The sequence below is a fragment of the Stegostoma tigrinum genome, chromosome 20, assembly GCF_030684315.1.
Source record: "Stegostoma tigrinum isolate sSteTig4 chromosome 20, sSteTig4.hap1, whole genome shotgun sequence".
Taxonomy (NCBI): Eukaryota; Metazoa; Chordata; class Chondrichthyes; order Orectolobiformes; family Stegostomatidae; genus Stegostoma; species Stegostoma tigrinum.
Window position 1 is genome coordinate 25,933,917 of NC_081373.1, and position 18,417 is coordinate 25,952,333.

The window sequence follows — 18,417 nt, forward strand, 5'->3', positions numbered from 1 at the left end:
GATTGTTAAGTTCGTTTTTCGGAGACCCTCACGGACTTGATGCAATAGCAAGACACTGACCTGGCTGCAAAAACACAATCCTTTATCATTAAGCGAGTACAAGCTGTGGAGGATCGCTGTACTCAACCTGGCACAGAGTGCCGAGTTCCCCAAGCAATTGTCCCCAAACAGTGGACAGTCCCCGCTTTTTATACGCTATGAATTGGCTGATACATAAAACAATTACTACATTTGGAACATAAAGAGAACAGGATACCGCACTGATCACTGACTGATAATGACAGGATACGATTTCAAGTCCCCAGATGTCTGGCTTGAACAAATGTCACTGACCTGGCCACTTCAGTAGAAACAGAAGTTTCATACCTTTACAGAATTACACAAGTCTCACAGCTTTACAAACGCTAGAAAGATTCTACACGGCCCACACTTTCATCACACTACCCTACACGTCGAACACATCAGAACTCAAGTCTTCTACAACCGCTGGGCGAGAGTGGCACACAAACCCACCTCAACCCTACGACAACTGCTCACCCGAACTAAAGACCCACTACTCCCCGCCATGGACAGGACCAAAGTCATCTACAAGATCCCGTGCAGAGACTGCAAGAAGCACTACATCAGACAAACAGGAAGGAAACTAACAACAAGAGTACATGAACACCAACTGGCTACAAAAAGACACCACCAATACTCGCTCATCTCAATCCACACGGTCAAGAAGAATCACGACTTCGACTGGGACAACACCAAGATCCTGGGACAGGCTAGGCCGAGACAAGCACGAGAATTCCTGGAAGCAAGGCACTCCACGAAGCAGGCTATTAATAAACTTATTGAACTCGACCCCACATACATTCCAGTACGGAAGAAACCCGGAAGTGAGGCAATCCATCGCAACAGACCTCGGAGTTTAAAAACCAGATGGGAAAACACCAATGCTTCAGAGGCTATACTGAGGAAGTTACCAAGCACGGGAACGAAACGTCTGTGGAACAACAAACCAACTCGGCCAGCCAACCAACCTCGAAAGGTAAGTATTCTAATTCACAGGCTGTCCCGCAAGGTTGGGCTGGTACTTCAACGGTGTACTATATTTATTAATGACAGTGGAATAGAAAGCTACATATCCATACTTGCTGATGACACTGAACGGAATGAACATAAGTAGTGCAGTTGTAAGTGCAAGTTGGGGAGGCAATGGCCTAGCGGTATTATCACTGAACTGTTAATTCAGAGACCCAGATAACATTCCAGGGACCTGGGTTCAAATCCCACCACATCAGATGGTGGAATTTAAATACAAGAAAATATCTGTAATTAAGAATCTAATGATAACAGTGAATCTATTATCAATTGTTGGGAAAAACCCTATCTTGTTTACGAACACCCTTTAGGGAATGAATCTGCTATCCTTACTTGGTTTGGCCTATGTGAGACTCCAGGCACAGAGAAATGTGGTTGACTCTTAACTGCCTTCTGGGCAATTAGGGATGGGCAATGAATGCTGCCTAGCCAGCAATGCCATCATCCCGTGAATAAATAAAAACATTTTTTTAAACAACAGGCAGTCCTTGGGATGTGAACAGGTACTGCTTGTCAGTCCCTTCCCAAGTCAATTGTGCACCAAGATTGAACACAATGCAAGACAATACAGAAAAGCCAAAATGAAATGCTGACTTTTATATCTAGAGAACTAGCATAAAGGAGGTAGAAGTCACTTGTATAAAAGGAGGGAGACTATACCACATCTTGAACAACAAGAGCAGTTCTGGGCCCAACACCTAGGCAAGGCCTTGGAGGGAATATAGTCAAGTATACCAGAATGAGACCTATGCACAAAGGCTTACGTAGAGGAAAGATTGCACAAAGAGATATGTTATTGGAATACAGGCAGTTAAGAGGAGTTGAGGAAATTTCAAATGTTTCCAAAAGGTATTATGGGGAAATGACAGGACAGATGGGAGAAATGATTTCTGCTGGCTGGTTGAGTCTCAGACTCTTAATATTTGGGGCCAAACATTACAGGATGAAGCAGATCTACACAAAAAGTGCTGTAAATTTGGAAAACATTTCAGTCAATGGCCACTGATGCAAAACAAGTTTTTAAATTGACATTGTTTTTTTTATTGAAATGTATTAAGCGATCGCAGATAAAAGTAGGTATGCAGTGTTAGTGCAGAAAAGCTACAATTTGATGTGTTAAATGGTCTACTCCTGTTCCCATTTGTAAACCATCTTTATATTCATGTTGTCTATATTTTATTCCTATTAGTTATGAATTACTAAGTGCATTTTGGGTATCTACTGTATTGTTAGAATTCACATTCTAGGAATAGGCCTGTATTTTAATTCCAGCCACTACTCCATCACCACATTCTTTTTCAACTCTCTCACGTGTTAATACTCTCTAATTCAACCAGTCAGCAGGGTCCACACAGCTATTTTTCAAATTCCCATTCCTTTAATTTTAATTGATTTGATAACGAGTACAGTACATTTACAATACTGTTATAGTCCTGATGGGCCACTTGACACGAAACATTAACACTGCTTTCTCTCCAGATTCGGTTAGACCTGCCCAGTTTTTCCAGCAATTTCGGTTTTTCTTTCAGTATATTTCAAGTTCCGTGCTATTGAGGTAGAAAGTGTTTCCACATACGCACTTTTAATAAATCACTATGATTTTTAAGGCTTTTACCATGTCTTTAGGGCTCCTCTTTAAGAGGAAAAAGGCAAGTCTCGTTCATTTTTTTGTTGATTGTTTGCATTCTGCAAACAGCGACCATGTTTTCTCAAGTGCTCAACAACTCAAATTCAGAGATTAGAAGTGCACATTACACTGTCTAAACAGGACTCTAAAATTTAACCTCATCTACCCAGTGAGTACATTACTGCTCTTGAAACATATGCCAGAACTAAGTACACCTTGTAGCTAGTTCAATGAGATTTGGTTAATTTGTTTTTAATCCATTTCTGAATGTTAATTTTCCCCCATGCTTAAATCACCCAGAAGAAATGTGATTCCAGTGTGGTACTGGCAAAGCTGGAAAATTTCTTATCCATACTAAATCATGAAGGCTACGTAAATACATAAAGAACTGTTGAACAATCAACAGTCCGGTTGTAGAGTGATTTGACAGAAACAGCTCTACAATAAAGATCTTCCCAGAGGTCCTTTCTAATAATCTTCCCAATGTTGATTAAGCGTAGACTCTTAGGAGTTGTAAGCATTTTTGTTATTTTGTAATATGGTACTTCTCAGGCCACATTTTCATCAGCAGGAACCAATATCTTTTTGAATTGTTAACTATTGAATGCTTCCATCAAATTACATTATTTTGAGCAAACCTTACTTTGAGGGAGGTAAAATAGCAAATAAAATTTTACTAAACATTATTTGTTAAAAAGCATATTGAACTTCTAATATCCAAATGAAAGCAATTACATCTTACTTCTGAGGACTTAAACAAAGGCACTATTTAAAATATTATATCTTAAATTTTTCCAGCTAAATTCTCTCCTCACTCACCATTTAGACACGATAGCTTACCTTACCCATTATTTTACGGCCATTCATTGCAGCCAATGCAGCTGCCGCATCCCTATGCTCATAGAATTCCACAAAGCAATACGGATCATTGCTTGAATGCTGCAAAACAGAAAATCCAACAGAAGAGTTCACCCTTCTGCTTGCGGTTTGCTGAGAAGAAAAATTCATGAAAACTTAGTACACAAAGAAGTCAAATGAAATACTTACAGATCTATATTATAGCCTTTTACTTTTATAGCCAATCTGTCCATAAAAACAAACAATTTAAAAGGAAATTACAGATCATTTAACATTTTTGAACATTTTAAAATGTTATACAGGGCTTCCCCAGGCTTCTAAATATATTTAGCGATCAACTTACAAGCTGAACCCTATAAAACCAAAGGTACGCGTTTAAAATAAAAATGCTAGATGCTGGAAATACCAAACATAACAGATTTCTAGAGAAACTCACCAGGTTTAACAGGATCTGCCTTCTGCCCACAGATGCTGCCAGACCTGGAGTTTCTCCAGCAATTTCTGCTGTTGCCTAACTTCCAAAACAGTATTCTGTGCTGCAAAGAACTGCAAATACTAAGAGGGTTAAGCTTTTGCAGAATATTGCAAATGCAGTGACATTGATCCTTCCCACACCTGCATTCAGTATTCAAAAGAATGGAGCTCAAAATATGCTGGAAATAGATGACGACTTCCAAATCAGCATGACTTAAGTAGTGGAACTGATTTACAGGTAAATATCAAGTACAATATCAAACAGGCAGATGAAGCAATTTCAGTTCATTTAAATCATGAAATTATTAATGCTCAAATTTGAAGAAGCAATTCTACTAGACAATTAAGATGACCTTATGAGCAGAACGGAACAAAATAGATTACAAATAATAAATCCTTCAAAGGTGTTATTTCAAAAAAAAAGTCACTGATTGTTACAAGTTGCATCCGGATTCAAAAACGTTAATCTTCCGAGTGCTAAAATTAACAATATAACAAGTTACTTTGCCCATCAATAATACTAAGTGCGTCCTTGATTTGGTTTTCAGTTGGTAACTGAAAATCAGCACACTTGCCAAGATGTAATGTATGCTCAAACCAGGGTACTCATAGCAATGAAACTCCCAATAGTCAATTCCAACCACTCATCAAGTTACTCACTCAATCTCCAACAGTTGAAGATCCAGTCAGTAATGATTCCAGGTTTTGAATCCATGTTTTCTAAACATGGGCACTATTATTTTGAAAGCATAAGTATACATACACACATCTAGTCAATTTCAAAAGGAACATGTGAATGGTGTTTCAAACCCAAAATAATGAACTATATAGTCAGAGCAAGATTTTTACCCCCACTTATTTATTTGTTTGTTGCTTGGTGGCCATTGCTGGCCAGACCAGCGTTTGTGCATTTCCAATTAGCTAGGACGCAGTCACAAGTCAACCACATTGTTGCAGGTCTGAAGTCAGACAATAATTTCACATGAATTAGAAGTCAGCCTAATATTATAGATTTTGTTTTATCGACTTCAAATTCCACAGTCTGTTGTGGGATTCAAACTCATGTCCCCAAAACATTAGCTTGGGTTTCTCAATGACTAGACAAGTGACGGTGCCATCAAGGCACTGTCTCCCCTGAAGTGCAGTGTTAAATAAAATTGTTTCAACCATTGTTGTACTGATAGAGCATTTTTGCTGGGGGTGAAATGGCTATTGTCCTTGCATTTCCACTTGTTAAAAGTCAGCAACATAAATGGAAATCAAGTTATCCTGAATATCTGCATGGGAATTTTTAAATATGTATATTCTCTTGTGTGAGAGCATCACTGGCTAAGCCAGCATTTCTCGCACATCTCTAGTTGCCCTTGAAGTGGTGACGAGCTACTGTCCTTGTGAGCTAAGTAGACTCTCATTGCATTAGGTAGAAATTCCAGGATTTTGTCCTAAGTTACACATATCTGAATGAAACTACAAAATTTAGCTTCTACAAAATCACAACTTCTACTGGATGTGAGTTTGCTTGCTGAGCTGGAAGGTTTGTTTTCAGACATTTTGTCACCATTCTAGGTAACATCAGTGAGCCTCCGGTAAAGCGCTGGTGTTATGTCCTGCTTTCTATTTGTGTGTTTAGGTTTCCTTGGGTTGGTGATGTCATTTCCTGTTCTTTTTCTCAGGGGATGGTAGATTGGCTCCAAATCAATGTGTTTGTTGATGGAGTTCCAGTTGGAATGTCATGCTTCTAGGAATTCTCGTGCGTGTCTCTGTTTGGCTTGTCCGAGGATGGATGTGTTGTCCTTCCTTATCTGTATGTAAGGATACTAGTGATAGTGGGTCATGTCTTTTTGTGGCTAGTTGATGTTCATGTATCCTGGTGGCTAGCCTTCGAACAGCTTTCTGACAAACAGGCAGTAAGCTAGCCACCAGGATACATGAACATCAACTAGCTCACTAATGATGTTACCTAGAATGGTGACCAAACGTCTGAAAACAAACCTTCCAGCTCAGCGAGCAAACTTACATCCAGAACATCAAGCTGAGCTACAAATCTTCTCAAAACCCGCTAACAACTTCTACGACATGAAGTAATCAAAGTCAGTAGATTTTTCTTATAGCATTTCTTTCAAAATACCAAAGATCTTCATGAAGTTGTCATTTGAAAAATGTTGGTCTAATGCAATGATTAATAAACGTTGCCAGAAGAAATTGTGAAAAAATACAGAAACTACATACAAGTACGTTAGCCAACTGCAGACGGAGCAGTAAGTTTTCAAAGGAACAGCAACTCACCCCAGAACTCAACGTTACTCCCCAATACTTCAAGGTCCATGCAACAGAGAGTACAAAATTTAGCACAATGTACTGACAGGGAAATTAACTGCCACAATGTAATATTACTCAATACTTATTTACTGTGTTTAACAACTGGCAGCAGGCTATTTGCAGTACCGTAACTAGTAAAGATCTCATTCCATAAATGATCTTTTACAAAGTATTTAATAACAGTTTTCATCTGAAGCATTGTATTTTTAGGCAAATAAGCTGGACAATGATTCAAACCATCATCTACTGTAATCAGATGCAACTAAAAATGCTTTCAGAGCAATTAAAATATAAGCTGACAAAGGAATACCAGAATAAGTTTAATATCGCAATGGTACCAACTTTTCCTGATTTCTCTCTTAGCAGCCAACTGTTCAAGCTTCAGCACACCCAAGACCCACGAAAGCACATAACAATAAGAAATTGTAGAAAGAAGCATTTTGTACCCGTCACGAAGGCACGGATACATTGAATTAAGTGAACAAATTTAATTTGGAAGCTTGTAAACAAAAGAATGCAGTACAGAACCTTTGAAACATACACAGAAAAAGCTCAACAAAGCTGACTTGCAAACACAAGGGTCACTGGACCCAAAACGTTAACTTGTTTTCTCCTTCGCAGATGCTGCCAGACCTGCTCAGCTTTGCCAGCAACTTTGTTTTTGAAAGCTGACTTGCAGGCGATTCTGGATTTAAAGTAGTGTTCAAGTAAAACCATTGGAGAGCTCCAGCTTCCAGTTGTGCATTTAAACGTGACCCATCAGCTTTTTTAGAGCATTTCAGCCACAGAACAAAACTCACCACTGGGCCAAGATGAGCCAGGGTTGCCCAGACCACACAAAATCTGAGAAAAGACAGGCTCATGAAACCAAGGGCACCAGCGCCGCACAACAAACCTGGAATGAAACACCGCCGCTACATTAGCCTTTTTGATTACTTTCAATACCTGTGAGACATTTTAATGATCTGGATCCTGAAGTCTCTTCAGATCTCTACTGTTCTGGAATCTCACCATTTAGAAAATATGTAACTCTATTCTTTTGAAAAGGGTCATAAGTGAACAACCTGACTGTACATATACAGAAATCCTTTTGCCACAATTTAGTATAAACTGTACTCAATTTCTATAAATCTAAATCACCAAAACGCCACTTGTTTTTGTCTCATCAGCAAATTCGATTATGTGGCTTTCTATCCCAGAACAAGTCAGTCATAACTATGAAGTTGCACACAATCTGAAGAAACACATTACCTGCTGCCAATAAGAATGCCTGCTCACGATCTGAACATTTGTTTCCTGCTGCTCAGCTAATTTCCTAACTTCAGGTGATTTGCCTTAGAATTTCAAAACTTTAGTTAACAGATCTGAAATCAAATTACCTTCTGGTAGGCCATTCAAATTACCACAGACGCCTGTCTATTACCTTGACGCCTTTTCTAAAAAAAGAAATTTTAAATGATTGTCAAGTATGACCCCCTCCCTACAAATCCAAATGAGTTCTCTTTGGCAGTGGTCGTTTAAAGACATTCATTCACTAGCATTAACTGACAAATTCTATGAGTTCCTCACGTCTGTTCTGCTAGCAAGTCAATATTCCCCAGTTTCCTACTCTCACTTTTCTGACAGAATGATAAGCACAATTTTTCCCCAATCTTAAAAGGCTTCTGAATCAAAATAACGTTGCCAAGTAGGTTAAACCATCTGCAATGCTCTCACCTATTAAAATATTAGGACAGGAACCGTCTTTTTTGACGATTTGTCACTCTTAATGCCATTACATTGGCAAATCAGTGTTTGATTTTCCATAACATTCAGCAAGCGGAGCTCAACCTCTACTGCAACCACTGACACCAAGTAATTACTCAATGTATCCACCACTTCCTTACTTTCATTGACAATATCACTTATCTAATGTCCAAAAGGTTCTTGATTGCTTCTGACCTCCCTCTTTCTAAAATGATACCATCAAGTTTGGTCATGGTTTACAAGCTTTTAAGAAGCTTGAGCCTCTTGACTATCTGGTTATTCTTGGTTCCCTTCATTTATCTTATTTGGCAACTTTAAAAAAGCTTTCAGTTTAATGTTGTCTGTTGTTACCTGTCAACTAACAGGTGAAGAAGGAATGAAGTTCCAAAAGCTTGTGTTTTCAACTAAACCTGTTGGATCATAACATGGCGTCGTGTGATTTCTGACTTGGTTACCCTTTCAGTTAACCTCACTTTAACCTAAAATGAGAGTCCAACATAGTGTTTGAAAGACAGAAATAATTAGATCATCATTTCCAGCAGATAAATGCTCCACTGCATTATAAAATTAGCATGTGAAACAAGTAGCATCATGGTCAATGATGCTTGCAGGCATTATGGAGCTATTTGGTGGAGACGAGAACACAACTGAGCATCCGGAGAAAAGTACTGAAAAAAGTGATCAATAGATTAAGCAAAAGGAAGATGACTACAGTAAACATGAAAAGACTGTTGAAAAAATGAATAGTTTCAACACAAGTTTTGGCCATGGAAGGCTACCTTAGTGTGTTAAGAGTTTTAGAAACACAGCTCAGGTAGGAATAAATGGATGTGCAGTGGAGTGTTGTGATAGTAAAGCATTGCTTAAACCAAAAGTGAAAACCTACAGACAGGTGCAAGACAAAAAACGTAAAACATCGAGAACAACCAATATTACGAGGTGCAGGTGCTGACATAGCTGTGTCAAGTATTCAGAAAGGACAAATTTGGGAACTAGTACATCAACAGGATAGAAAGGATTGTGGCAGCAAACAAAGTAACCAAGAGGAGACTGAAATCACATGGTGACCTTTTAGGGAGATGAAACACGGTAATGTGAGCAATAGAAACAGGGCTTTGCAGAAAAAGACCCAAGACCAGATGCAGCCTTAAAGGCAGTGAACTGCAAGAGGAATGGACAACCAGCAGGGAGAAGTTGAAAGGTGATCAACCAGCATTGTAGTTACCCCAAGTAACTGGAAGCTGCTAGAAGCACCATCAGGATGTCAGCTAAATCTGGCTTATTACACATCAAATGAATATGGCACGCCCATGATGTCGTTCAAGAAACACTACCTTTCTGATATACGCTCATCTGTTCATTCAATCTAAATAAAAATTAAAATCCATAATTAAAACACCACTGACTCTGGCAAACACTGTTTTATTTGTACTAAAAGTACCTCTGTCACAGCTGCTGCCAGGGATCCTGTGCACAACTCCCACTAGACTTCAAATCTATTCTTAATGCAACCAAAGTCAGTACTCTATTACGTCTCATTATATCCTCTTACCATTGAAACTACAGTCAAGAAAACACATCAACACCTCGAATTCCTCAAAATGCTTAAGGAAATTCAGCATGTCCACAATGACTCTTACCAATTTTTATAGATGCACCACTGAAAGCTTCCGGCCCGAATGCATCAGTTGGTATGGCAACTGCACGAAATTGAAGAGTTGTGAATGCAGCCTATTCCTTCCACTGACTCAGTCTATATACTTTCTGCATCCTCAGCAATGCATCCAACATCAAAGACTCCTCTCACCTGTTATACACTCTTCCACCGGGGAGAAGATACATAAACACAAAACGACAGATTCAGGAACAGCTTCTTGCCTGCTGTTGTCAGACTTATAAGCAGACCTCTCATTCTTTATAGCTGATTGTTCTCTGCACCTTCCTTTTAGCTCTAAGAGTATATTCTGAATTCAGTTCCATTACCTGAAAGTACTTATGTAAGTTATGATTTGTCTTGAGTGCAGAACAATACTATTCAGTGTCTCGATACGTGACAATAAATCAAATCAAATTCATCTTAAATCATTAAGTTTACTCTTCTCCCTGAAGCATTTTCCCAATCTTCTCTTTAGAATTGACAATCTGGTATATTTAATTCCAAATAATGGCTCACAAATTATACTTAGGACACAAAAGCTGACATTTCAGGCCTAGACCCTTCATCAGAGAACTCTCTGATGAAGTGTCTAGGCCCGAAACGTCAGCTTTTGTGCTCCTAAGATGCAGCTTGGCCTGCTGTGTTCATCCAGCTTCACACTTAGTATCTCGGATTCGCCAGCATCTGCAGTTCCCACTACCTCCGATCATAAATCATACTTTCCTGGTTGAATTTGCACTTTAGTTCTTGGATTTGCTTTTAATACAAAAAACAGAAAAACACTCATTTGGGCCACATATACAAATGTTTGTTGTACTCAACTACTTAAAATCACATTTCTTAAATTTGTCTCTTCTGGTTCAGTTACATCCTTCAGTTTCTTTTACCTGTCAAGTCCAAAGTATAATTTGAGTACTCCTCCCTTGCGTTCCGTTCCTTCTATTTTTGAATTAATATCAATACTAAATTTTCCACCCAAGCCCACCCGTCAACCTCCAAACCAATTCCTTGTATTGAGTCCCCGTTTTTGTCTACATTCTGGTCCCACGCCAGTTCAGGTGGAGTCAATGGTACAGCTTCACGATCCACTAAAATGGAAAGCCCACTCTTTTCCACACTAATCCAATAGCCAACTGGTTACCTTGTCTATCAAAGCCCCAGGTTGCACCCAATTCAGTTAATGATCAAGGTATTATAATCCTTCAGGCCCTGCACTTCAATTTAGCTCCTGGGCCTCATTACTCGCCAACAAGTGCTTAAGTTGCTATTCAGGAGTCACAACAACTGGTTCCTCTTCCTTTAATATCAAACTAATTAAAGATCTTCTCAATGCCACTTCAGGGAAGGCACCCTATCACGTGGAAGTCCTGATCCTGCCTCCAAAGAACATTAACAGTCTCCCAAATCATCAAATCCCTTACTACAATACATTCTTATTTCTCTTCTCCTCCCGTATTGTATAGTCTCCTATATCCAGGAACACAGACTGCATTCTGGCTGTCCCGCCAATTGCCTTTATACTTATACTTTTAGGGTGCTTCCTTTGCAGAAGATGGCAGCATGGTGGCTCAGTGGTTAGCACTGCTGCCTCACAGCACCAGGCACCCAGGTTCGATTCCAGCCTTGGGTGACTGTCTGTGTGGAATGTGTACATTCTCCCCATGTCTACGTCAGTTTCCTCCAGGTGCTCCGGATTCCTCCCACAGTCCAAAGATGTGCCGACTTGGTGGACTGGCCATGATAAATTGCCTGTAGTATTCACGGATGTGTAGATTAGGTGGCTTATAGTGGTGTGGGTCTGGGTGGGATGCTCTGACCATTGGTGTGAACTTGTTGGGCCGAAGGGCCTGTTTTCACACTGTAGGGATTCGATGAACTATGATTCTAGTAAGTAATCTAAACTTTTAAACAGATAGTTTGCACTCATTTTCTTACATCCTTCTGTTTTGTACATTATGGATCAAACCAATCCCATTCTGAGCCTCTGAAATGAGAGCAAAGTCTCCAGCAAATGATGCTGGTACTGCAATGTGGCCATGAGCACTCCAACTCAACTGAACTGGTAAGAGTGGGCAGCATGGTGGCTCAATGGTAAGCAATGCTTCCCCACGGGGACCCGGGTTCAATTCCACCCTCAGGCATCTGTCTATGCGGAGTTTGCACATTCTCCTTGTGTCTATGTGGGTTTCCTTCCATAGTCCAAACATACGTAGGTTCGAAGAATTGGCCATGTTAAATTACACAGTGTCCAGACTGGGTGGATTAGCCATGGAAAACGCAGTTACAGGGCTAGGGTAGGGGAACTGAGCTAGGCAGGATGCTCTGAGAATCGTTGTGGACTGACTGGCCAAATGGCCTGCTTCTACACTGTAGGGATTCTACGCAGAGGAATGGATATAGGGATTTATTTAGGTTAAGCATGCCACAATTTCACATAAAATTCAGTTCAAACGGAGAACTGATGTTATTCATGTAGATCCACTGTTAAACTTATTGTCATGATTACAGGTACCATAACACTGGAAACAAAAAAAAAGCACCCACTTCTACAAATTGCTAGATTTTGCACTCTGTTTTGGGCACAGGTTGCATTATAAACAATCTCCTTTCAAGGTTAAGATATTAAATGCTAACTACACTGTCCACACGACACTCTTAGTTGTGCACATTTAAGTACGCAGTCATTTCCGCTTTTATTCCGTGTTCTAGCAATACAAATCAGCTATAACATGACTGATGAATACGGGAATGTTATTTGTGATATAACTTGAATCCATCAGCGTGCAGAGTAGGCGTCAACATCACACAATTATTTTGCAGGCTTTGTCCTGCACATGCTCAAAGTTAGTGCCGAAATAGCCTGTGCCAGCATCGCATGATTGTGAGCATTCAGGGCAAAGCCCTCAAAACAACAAATGAAGCACAGGCTCTAGGTTTTAAGGTAGTAAAAGGTCATATGACTGTGCTGATGAGTGTCAATACCAGTGGAGACTTAAAGCTTAAGCCTATGGTGGTGTACCACTCAGGTAATCTGCAAGCCTTGGAAGGTTACCAAAGTTTACACTTGGTGCCTACTTTAGGTCAAGCAAAAGTAGTTGGATGATGGGACAATTTTTTTCTGACCTTAATGATGATTTGAAAGATGTTTTGACAAAGTACTGCAGGAAAAAATAAATTGGATTTCAAGATTCTATTTCTACCTCCAAACACAATCTCTCTCCTTCAACCCACAGGCCAGGGTGCGATTTAAAGCTTTTAGAGCTTATTATTTAAGGTGCACATTTAAAAGGCTGATTGTAGCCACTGAGGGGGATAAGGGCAGTGTTCTTCACTTTTGGAACAGCTTTAACATCAGGAATGCAATTGACATTATCATGAAGGCCTGGAGGGATGTCATTAAGGACTGCTTGCATGTAGTTTGGCAGAAGCTTCTTTTAATTCAAGATTTTAAAGGCTTTCATCCATCAGAGAAGCTCCCAAGAAGCAAAGAACATTCCGTTGATCTTGCAAAGCAAGTTGGATTTGAAGTGGAGAATAAAGATCTTAAATAGCTGCTCAAGTCTCACTTTGAAGATTCTCTATAGCTGATCTACAAATTGTCACTGAGGGGGAAGTGGAAGCTGGAGATGAAGGCGACAAAGTCCAAGATGCTGCACCATGAGAGCTTTCCACATCTGTTTTGTCCTCTATCCAGAGGGTAATCAAGAAGTAGTTGTAGGTCTTAGAGTACAAAGATTACAATGCAGAACACAGCAGAGTACTAGTTTGTGGAATAAGATCTGATTTGGCACCCTATGAACAGATTCTTCAAAGAAGAAAAAAGGCAGAGCAGCAAAAACTGGTTGTCTTTAAGCCAACCCCCAAGGAAGTCAGAAGACAATGAACAACAACTATCCAGTTCTGGATTAATTATTTTTCACCCTCACCCTGCAACTGAAACTGCACCTAAGATGGTGACGATGATGCTGCCCCTCAGCCCCTGCATTAACAATTCAGCAACCTCAAAACCACCTCCTCCATTAAGTCATCTTGAAGTCATTTTTCAAGGTAAGGTGTTAAATTTACTTCTATTTCATTACTAAATATGAATTAAACATTTATTCAAACTGTGCTGTCATTTATGTTAGGCTTTTGAGTATTTTTGAGCAATTTTTTGGTGGTCTGCTCCTAATTCTGCTTTCCCCATAAGTCCCATTTCTATAACGCGCAGTTGCGCAGGAATGCAACTATCACTTTAAAGCAGATTCAACTGTTTTGTGTTTGTTTATTTTGGACAAAATATTGATAAGGATTCAGTCCAAAATTCTAACTATTTACTTCAAAAATAATTTACTAGGCAGTAGACACTACAATGCTCTTATTAGAGCAATCTTAATATTTCTGCATATTTACCATTAGATTATTTTTGATCTTGTCAGTATGCGCATCTACAGAGCTTCATGACTACAGACTGAGCGATAGATTTGCTAATGATAAAGACAGGAATGACATGAAAGAAGATTCTTCATTGCTTGCCAGTGCACATAACGCTACAGCTCAATTTTTATCTACAGAACCATCTTCAATTTATTCGTGAGCGATTGTTACTTTGTATGGTCAAATTCAAAAAGCTAATTGTTAGAATTATGAACAAAAATTTATGTTCCTGCAACCTACCTGGAAACAGTAGTGATTTTAAGTAACACTAAAGTATCAAGATTAGTATTTGGGTAACAAATGAAATATTTATGAACATATTTGGTTGACAACTTTTTAAGTCATTACCAGTGAGAAACTAATATGGAGTAATGATGTGACACTTTGGCACCATCGAGCAGATGAAGCACACAAACGTGAAGACTAACAGCTAGGAGGTAAAATCTTAATAGATGATAGCAAAGTTGAAAATGCAATGATTGGAGAGTGAAAAGAATTGGGAGTATGTAAGCTGCCACGGTGCTGACCTGAACTCTGTTGCTCGAGTGAATAGTCAAATTAGCAAAAAGCACGTGTGCAGAGGGAGTAGTGGTAGATGAGCTGTCCCTCAGGTGCTGTAACAATAAGTTCCACCAGCCAAGTCAGTCTAGCACAGAATCCAGATCCTCTTGTCTACAGGTAGTACAATGCCCTCCAGAAGAACTAGAATTTGTATGACAAGGCACGGAAGGAAAATTCAGGTTTACTTCAATTTTAAAAATTTACAGCATAGCATTAGACTTTTCTCCATCCTTTCCTCACCCTAGAGAAGGTATTTGTAACATTCCCACTACAGAAGATGTCCATTTGTTTTAATTTATGCAAATCAATCTGAAACTTACTCAGAAACCAGTTGCATGAACAATAATTACTTCCACAAGCAGTTCTACTCTTTTCAGAAGACTCTGTAAACGTTTGTGGCTTTTAGATGTATGCAACTTATATTTCCAGCTGTGCATAAATACAAAACAAACAGTGTACTGTCATAATTGTGAATCAGTATCCTACTTGAAGCCACTGAAAAGAATGAAAGCTGGATTAGCATTGGGATCTCATTTCACAAAACAAAATCAATGCTGGAATCAGTACCATAGCTGGCTCTTCGAACAAGTGCAGAAATCATTTAAGTATTGTAGGTTTTAAAAAAATGTTTTGTAAGTGGAAGAAAATTAATCTTTACACTGAGGTTATATCATTTTTTGTTGGAATGTAATCATGGTGAGTTCTTACCTCCGTAATCATCTTACAGCTTTTGCATGGACCAATCTGACTGAAAAGTTGAAGTATAAGGGCTTCTGTCACATCTCTAGAGAGGTTACCTACGTAGCTGAAACAAACACATTTGAATGTCCGTTACTACTGTTGCAATTTCCCTAATAGCTTTACTTCTGTACCTTGAAAAATGATTTAGCTTAATTGTTCTGTGTGCTGTGATCATTCTTTAACTAAAGGCGAGACCCGTGGTACAGTCAAAGGTACTGAGGTCACTGGCAACAAAGACAAAAACTGCAGTTTTGACAGCATCTGTGGAGAGATAGGCAGAATTAATGTTTTGTGCCCAATAGGACACTATTTTAAAGCAGTGTTTTATTGGAGACAAAGGTGAGAAGCTGGAAAAGCATAGATCAGACAGCAAAAGAGCAGGCAAGTCAACGTTTTGAGCTGAAACCCTTCGTCAGGGCTCGGAAGGGGAGCCCAAAAATATATGGAGGGAGGGTGATGAAGGCTGCAGGTAGGTTAGGAGAGATGGTGATAGGTGCATGCAATAGAGGATTATTGTGATTGGTCCGTGGGAAGAGTGCCGCAGATGGGTGGATAGGAAGATGGACAGGTTCAGCCAGGGAGTGTGCTGGGGTTGGGGGGGGCGATTATGAAGCTGGTGAAGTCAACGGTGAGGCCATTGGGCTGTAAGCTCCCAAGCCGGAATATCAAGTGTTGTTCCTCCAGTTTACCTTTGGCCTCACCTGACAGCAGGGGAGGCCAACGATGGACATGTCAGCAGGGGAGTGGGAGGGGAAATTAAAAATGAATGGCAACTGGAAGGTTGGGTTGGTTGATGCGTGCAGAGCACAGATGTTTCACGAACTGGTCCAGAGTCTCCAGTTGGTCCCACCAATTTGGAGGCGGCCACATCAGGAGCAATGGATGCAGCAGATCAGGGACGATGAAGGGCAGGTGAAACCCTGCTGGATGTGGAAGGATTGTTTGGGGCCTTGGACTGAGGTGGCAGGGCAGGTGTAGGGCCTCCTGTAGTTGCAGGGAAAGGTACTGGGTGTGGTGGGAAAACTGGGGAGCACAGAGCCAATGAGGGAGTCACAGAGACCATCCATTCCATGACTCCCTTGTCAGCTCCCCACCAATTTCTCCACCACACCTGGTACCTTTGTGCGACCGCAAGGGGACCAACGCCAACCCCGGCATCTCCCCTGTAGATTTCAGACAGCACTTTCTGTTCAAAGGCAACAGTCCACTAAAATGTCATTGCACATTTCTTCCAAAAATACTTTTTCCAGGAGTTGTGCACTTGGGAATGTCTGGAATGTCATCTGGAACAAAAAAAATTTAAAAGCATAAAGTGTCTAAAAGGCTGTAATAAAAGATAGCAGTGTCATAAAACATATGGACACAGGGGGAAAAAAGGTTACTTGTACATTGGGGAGAAAAAGGTATTTGGCATTTGGATTGTTCAAACCCATTCTTTTTTAATCAACAAGCAATTGTGGCAGGAATTTTATCACTTTCTTTTCAAGACACCAAATATCCAAAAATACCATATTGAATCATGATCAAAACTGAATACATCTTCCAAACTCACTGTACTGAAGTCCATAATATATTCACATCTAAGTGTCCAACCCAAAAATCTTGAGAACTATTATCCATCTAAGTCACTGCTCAGATTCAACACTGCAATCTTAGTTGATCTTTAAGACGAAGAGTTAGTAATAACTAGACGTACCACTGAAAGCGCAACGTCAGTGAACAATTTTGGAACAAACTCTCTTTACAGGAACGGGCAGAGGAAGAATAAACATTTACACTCCCTGGCCACTTGTTGACCATGCTACGTGGATAAATCTACCAACCTTTCGACATCAGACCCAAAAATAGAGCCGAGTTCTTTATTAAAAAAACCTGGAAGTGGAAAAAATATGGGTTTTCAAAGCAGAACATGTGCTTGACCCGACTTTTTTTTAAAAAAAGAACCCATTTACCATCAGGTAGTTAATATCCCTAACCCACCAGCCTCCCTCCCAAGGTCCAGGAGGTAGAAGGCCAGCGCCTGCTGCCAGGGTTGGGAGTTTGCGGGGGAGGGTGAAACAACAAGAAAATGGATTCCCTCAAGCCCCAGCTGGTTAACGATGGCGGGGCAGCCGGCCCGACTCTGCTCCTCTTCCCCAGCCCCCCCACCCTCTGGACGGTGCAGGAAGGTGGGTGGGGAAGGCAGTCTGGGTTTCTCCGGTATCCAGCCCGCTCTGGGCGCCAGGCCTTGGGTCACCCGGCTGAAAAGTGAGTGCGTGCGTGAGGCAAAGGAAGGGAGGGAGGATTTACACCAACCCTCCGTCCCCCACCACCGCTACCTTTCCTGCCGCGCACACAACTTTAATTTTTCTTGTTTTTGAAAAAGAAGACCTTCGGCGTTTTGCTCTCCCCGTGCCCCAAAGGACGATCCTCGTGTCACTCACAGGGTGCGCGGGTACGAATCGTCGTCCATGTCGGGACTCGCTTCCTCCTCCTCAGACTGTCGTGTCCCCTCTCTCTATCTCCGCGCCCGATCCTGCAAATGGCGGAGGAGCCGGTGCGTCAGCTCCTCCCCCGTCCCCCCCGGACTCCACGCTCCGCGCGCATGCGCAGCCGCCTTCCACCACGCCACTGCCGACTCTCTGCGAGGAATCCCAAACTTTACACCCATTTCATCTCTGAGACAGCAACAATTCCTCAAATCAAACACTGCTGACTGTATGGAAAGAACCCCAAACCTACCCTCATTTCATCCCCAAGACAATTCAAATCAATCCCCTCTTCATTCCCCATTACGCCCCTGCTGGCTGTCCAGGAGCACTCCCAAACTTACCTTCATTTCCACCCCATGATAACAACAACTCAAGTCAATTACCTTCTCCTCCTCAATCCCCGTGGAAGCTGCTGACATTTTGGAAGGAATCCCAAACTCAGCGTCATTTCATCCCAA

General features: G+C 40.8%; 1 protein-coding gene across 5 annotated transcripts in view; it reads right to left on the bottom strand.

Annotated features, from left to right (window-relative positions):
* Window positions 1–18,045, bottom strand: part of tial1 (TIA1 cytotoxic granule-associated RNA binding protein-like 1) — a 40,771-nt gene extending 22,726 nt beyond the window's left edge. Inside the window, exons 1-3 of one of the 5 annotated variants that reach the window (XM_048550714.2) lie at window positions 17,912–18,045; window positions 15,456–15,552; window positions 3,557–3,655 (exon numbers count right to left, since the gene is read on the bottom strand). In XM_048550714.2, the coding sequence (XP_048406671.1) occupies window positions 3,557–3,655; window positions 15,456–15,552; window positions 17,912–17,940 (225 nt within the window). In that variant the 5' untranslated portion in view covers window positions 17,941–18,045. Of the gene's footprint in view, window positions 1–3,556; window positions 3,707–3,763; window positions 3,800–14,713; window positions 14,821–15,455; window positions 15,553–17,858 lie in introns of those variants that run through there. The other 4 variants (XM_048550713.2, XM_048550717.2, XM_048550718.2 and 1 more) reach the window with 4 other exon arrangements.
* Between the last annotated feature and the right edge of the window lie 372 nt (window positions 18,046–18,417).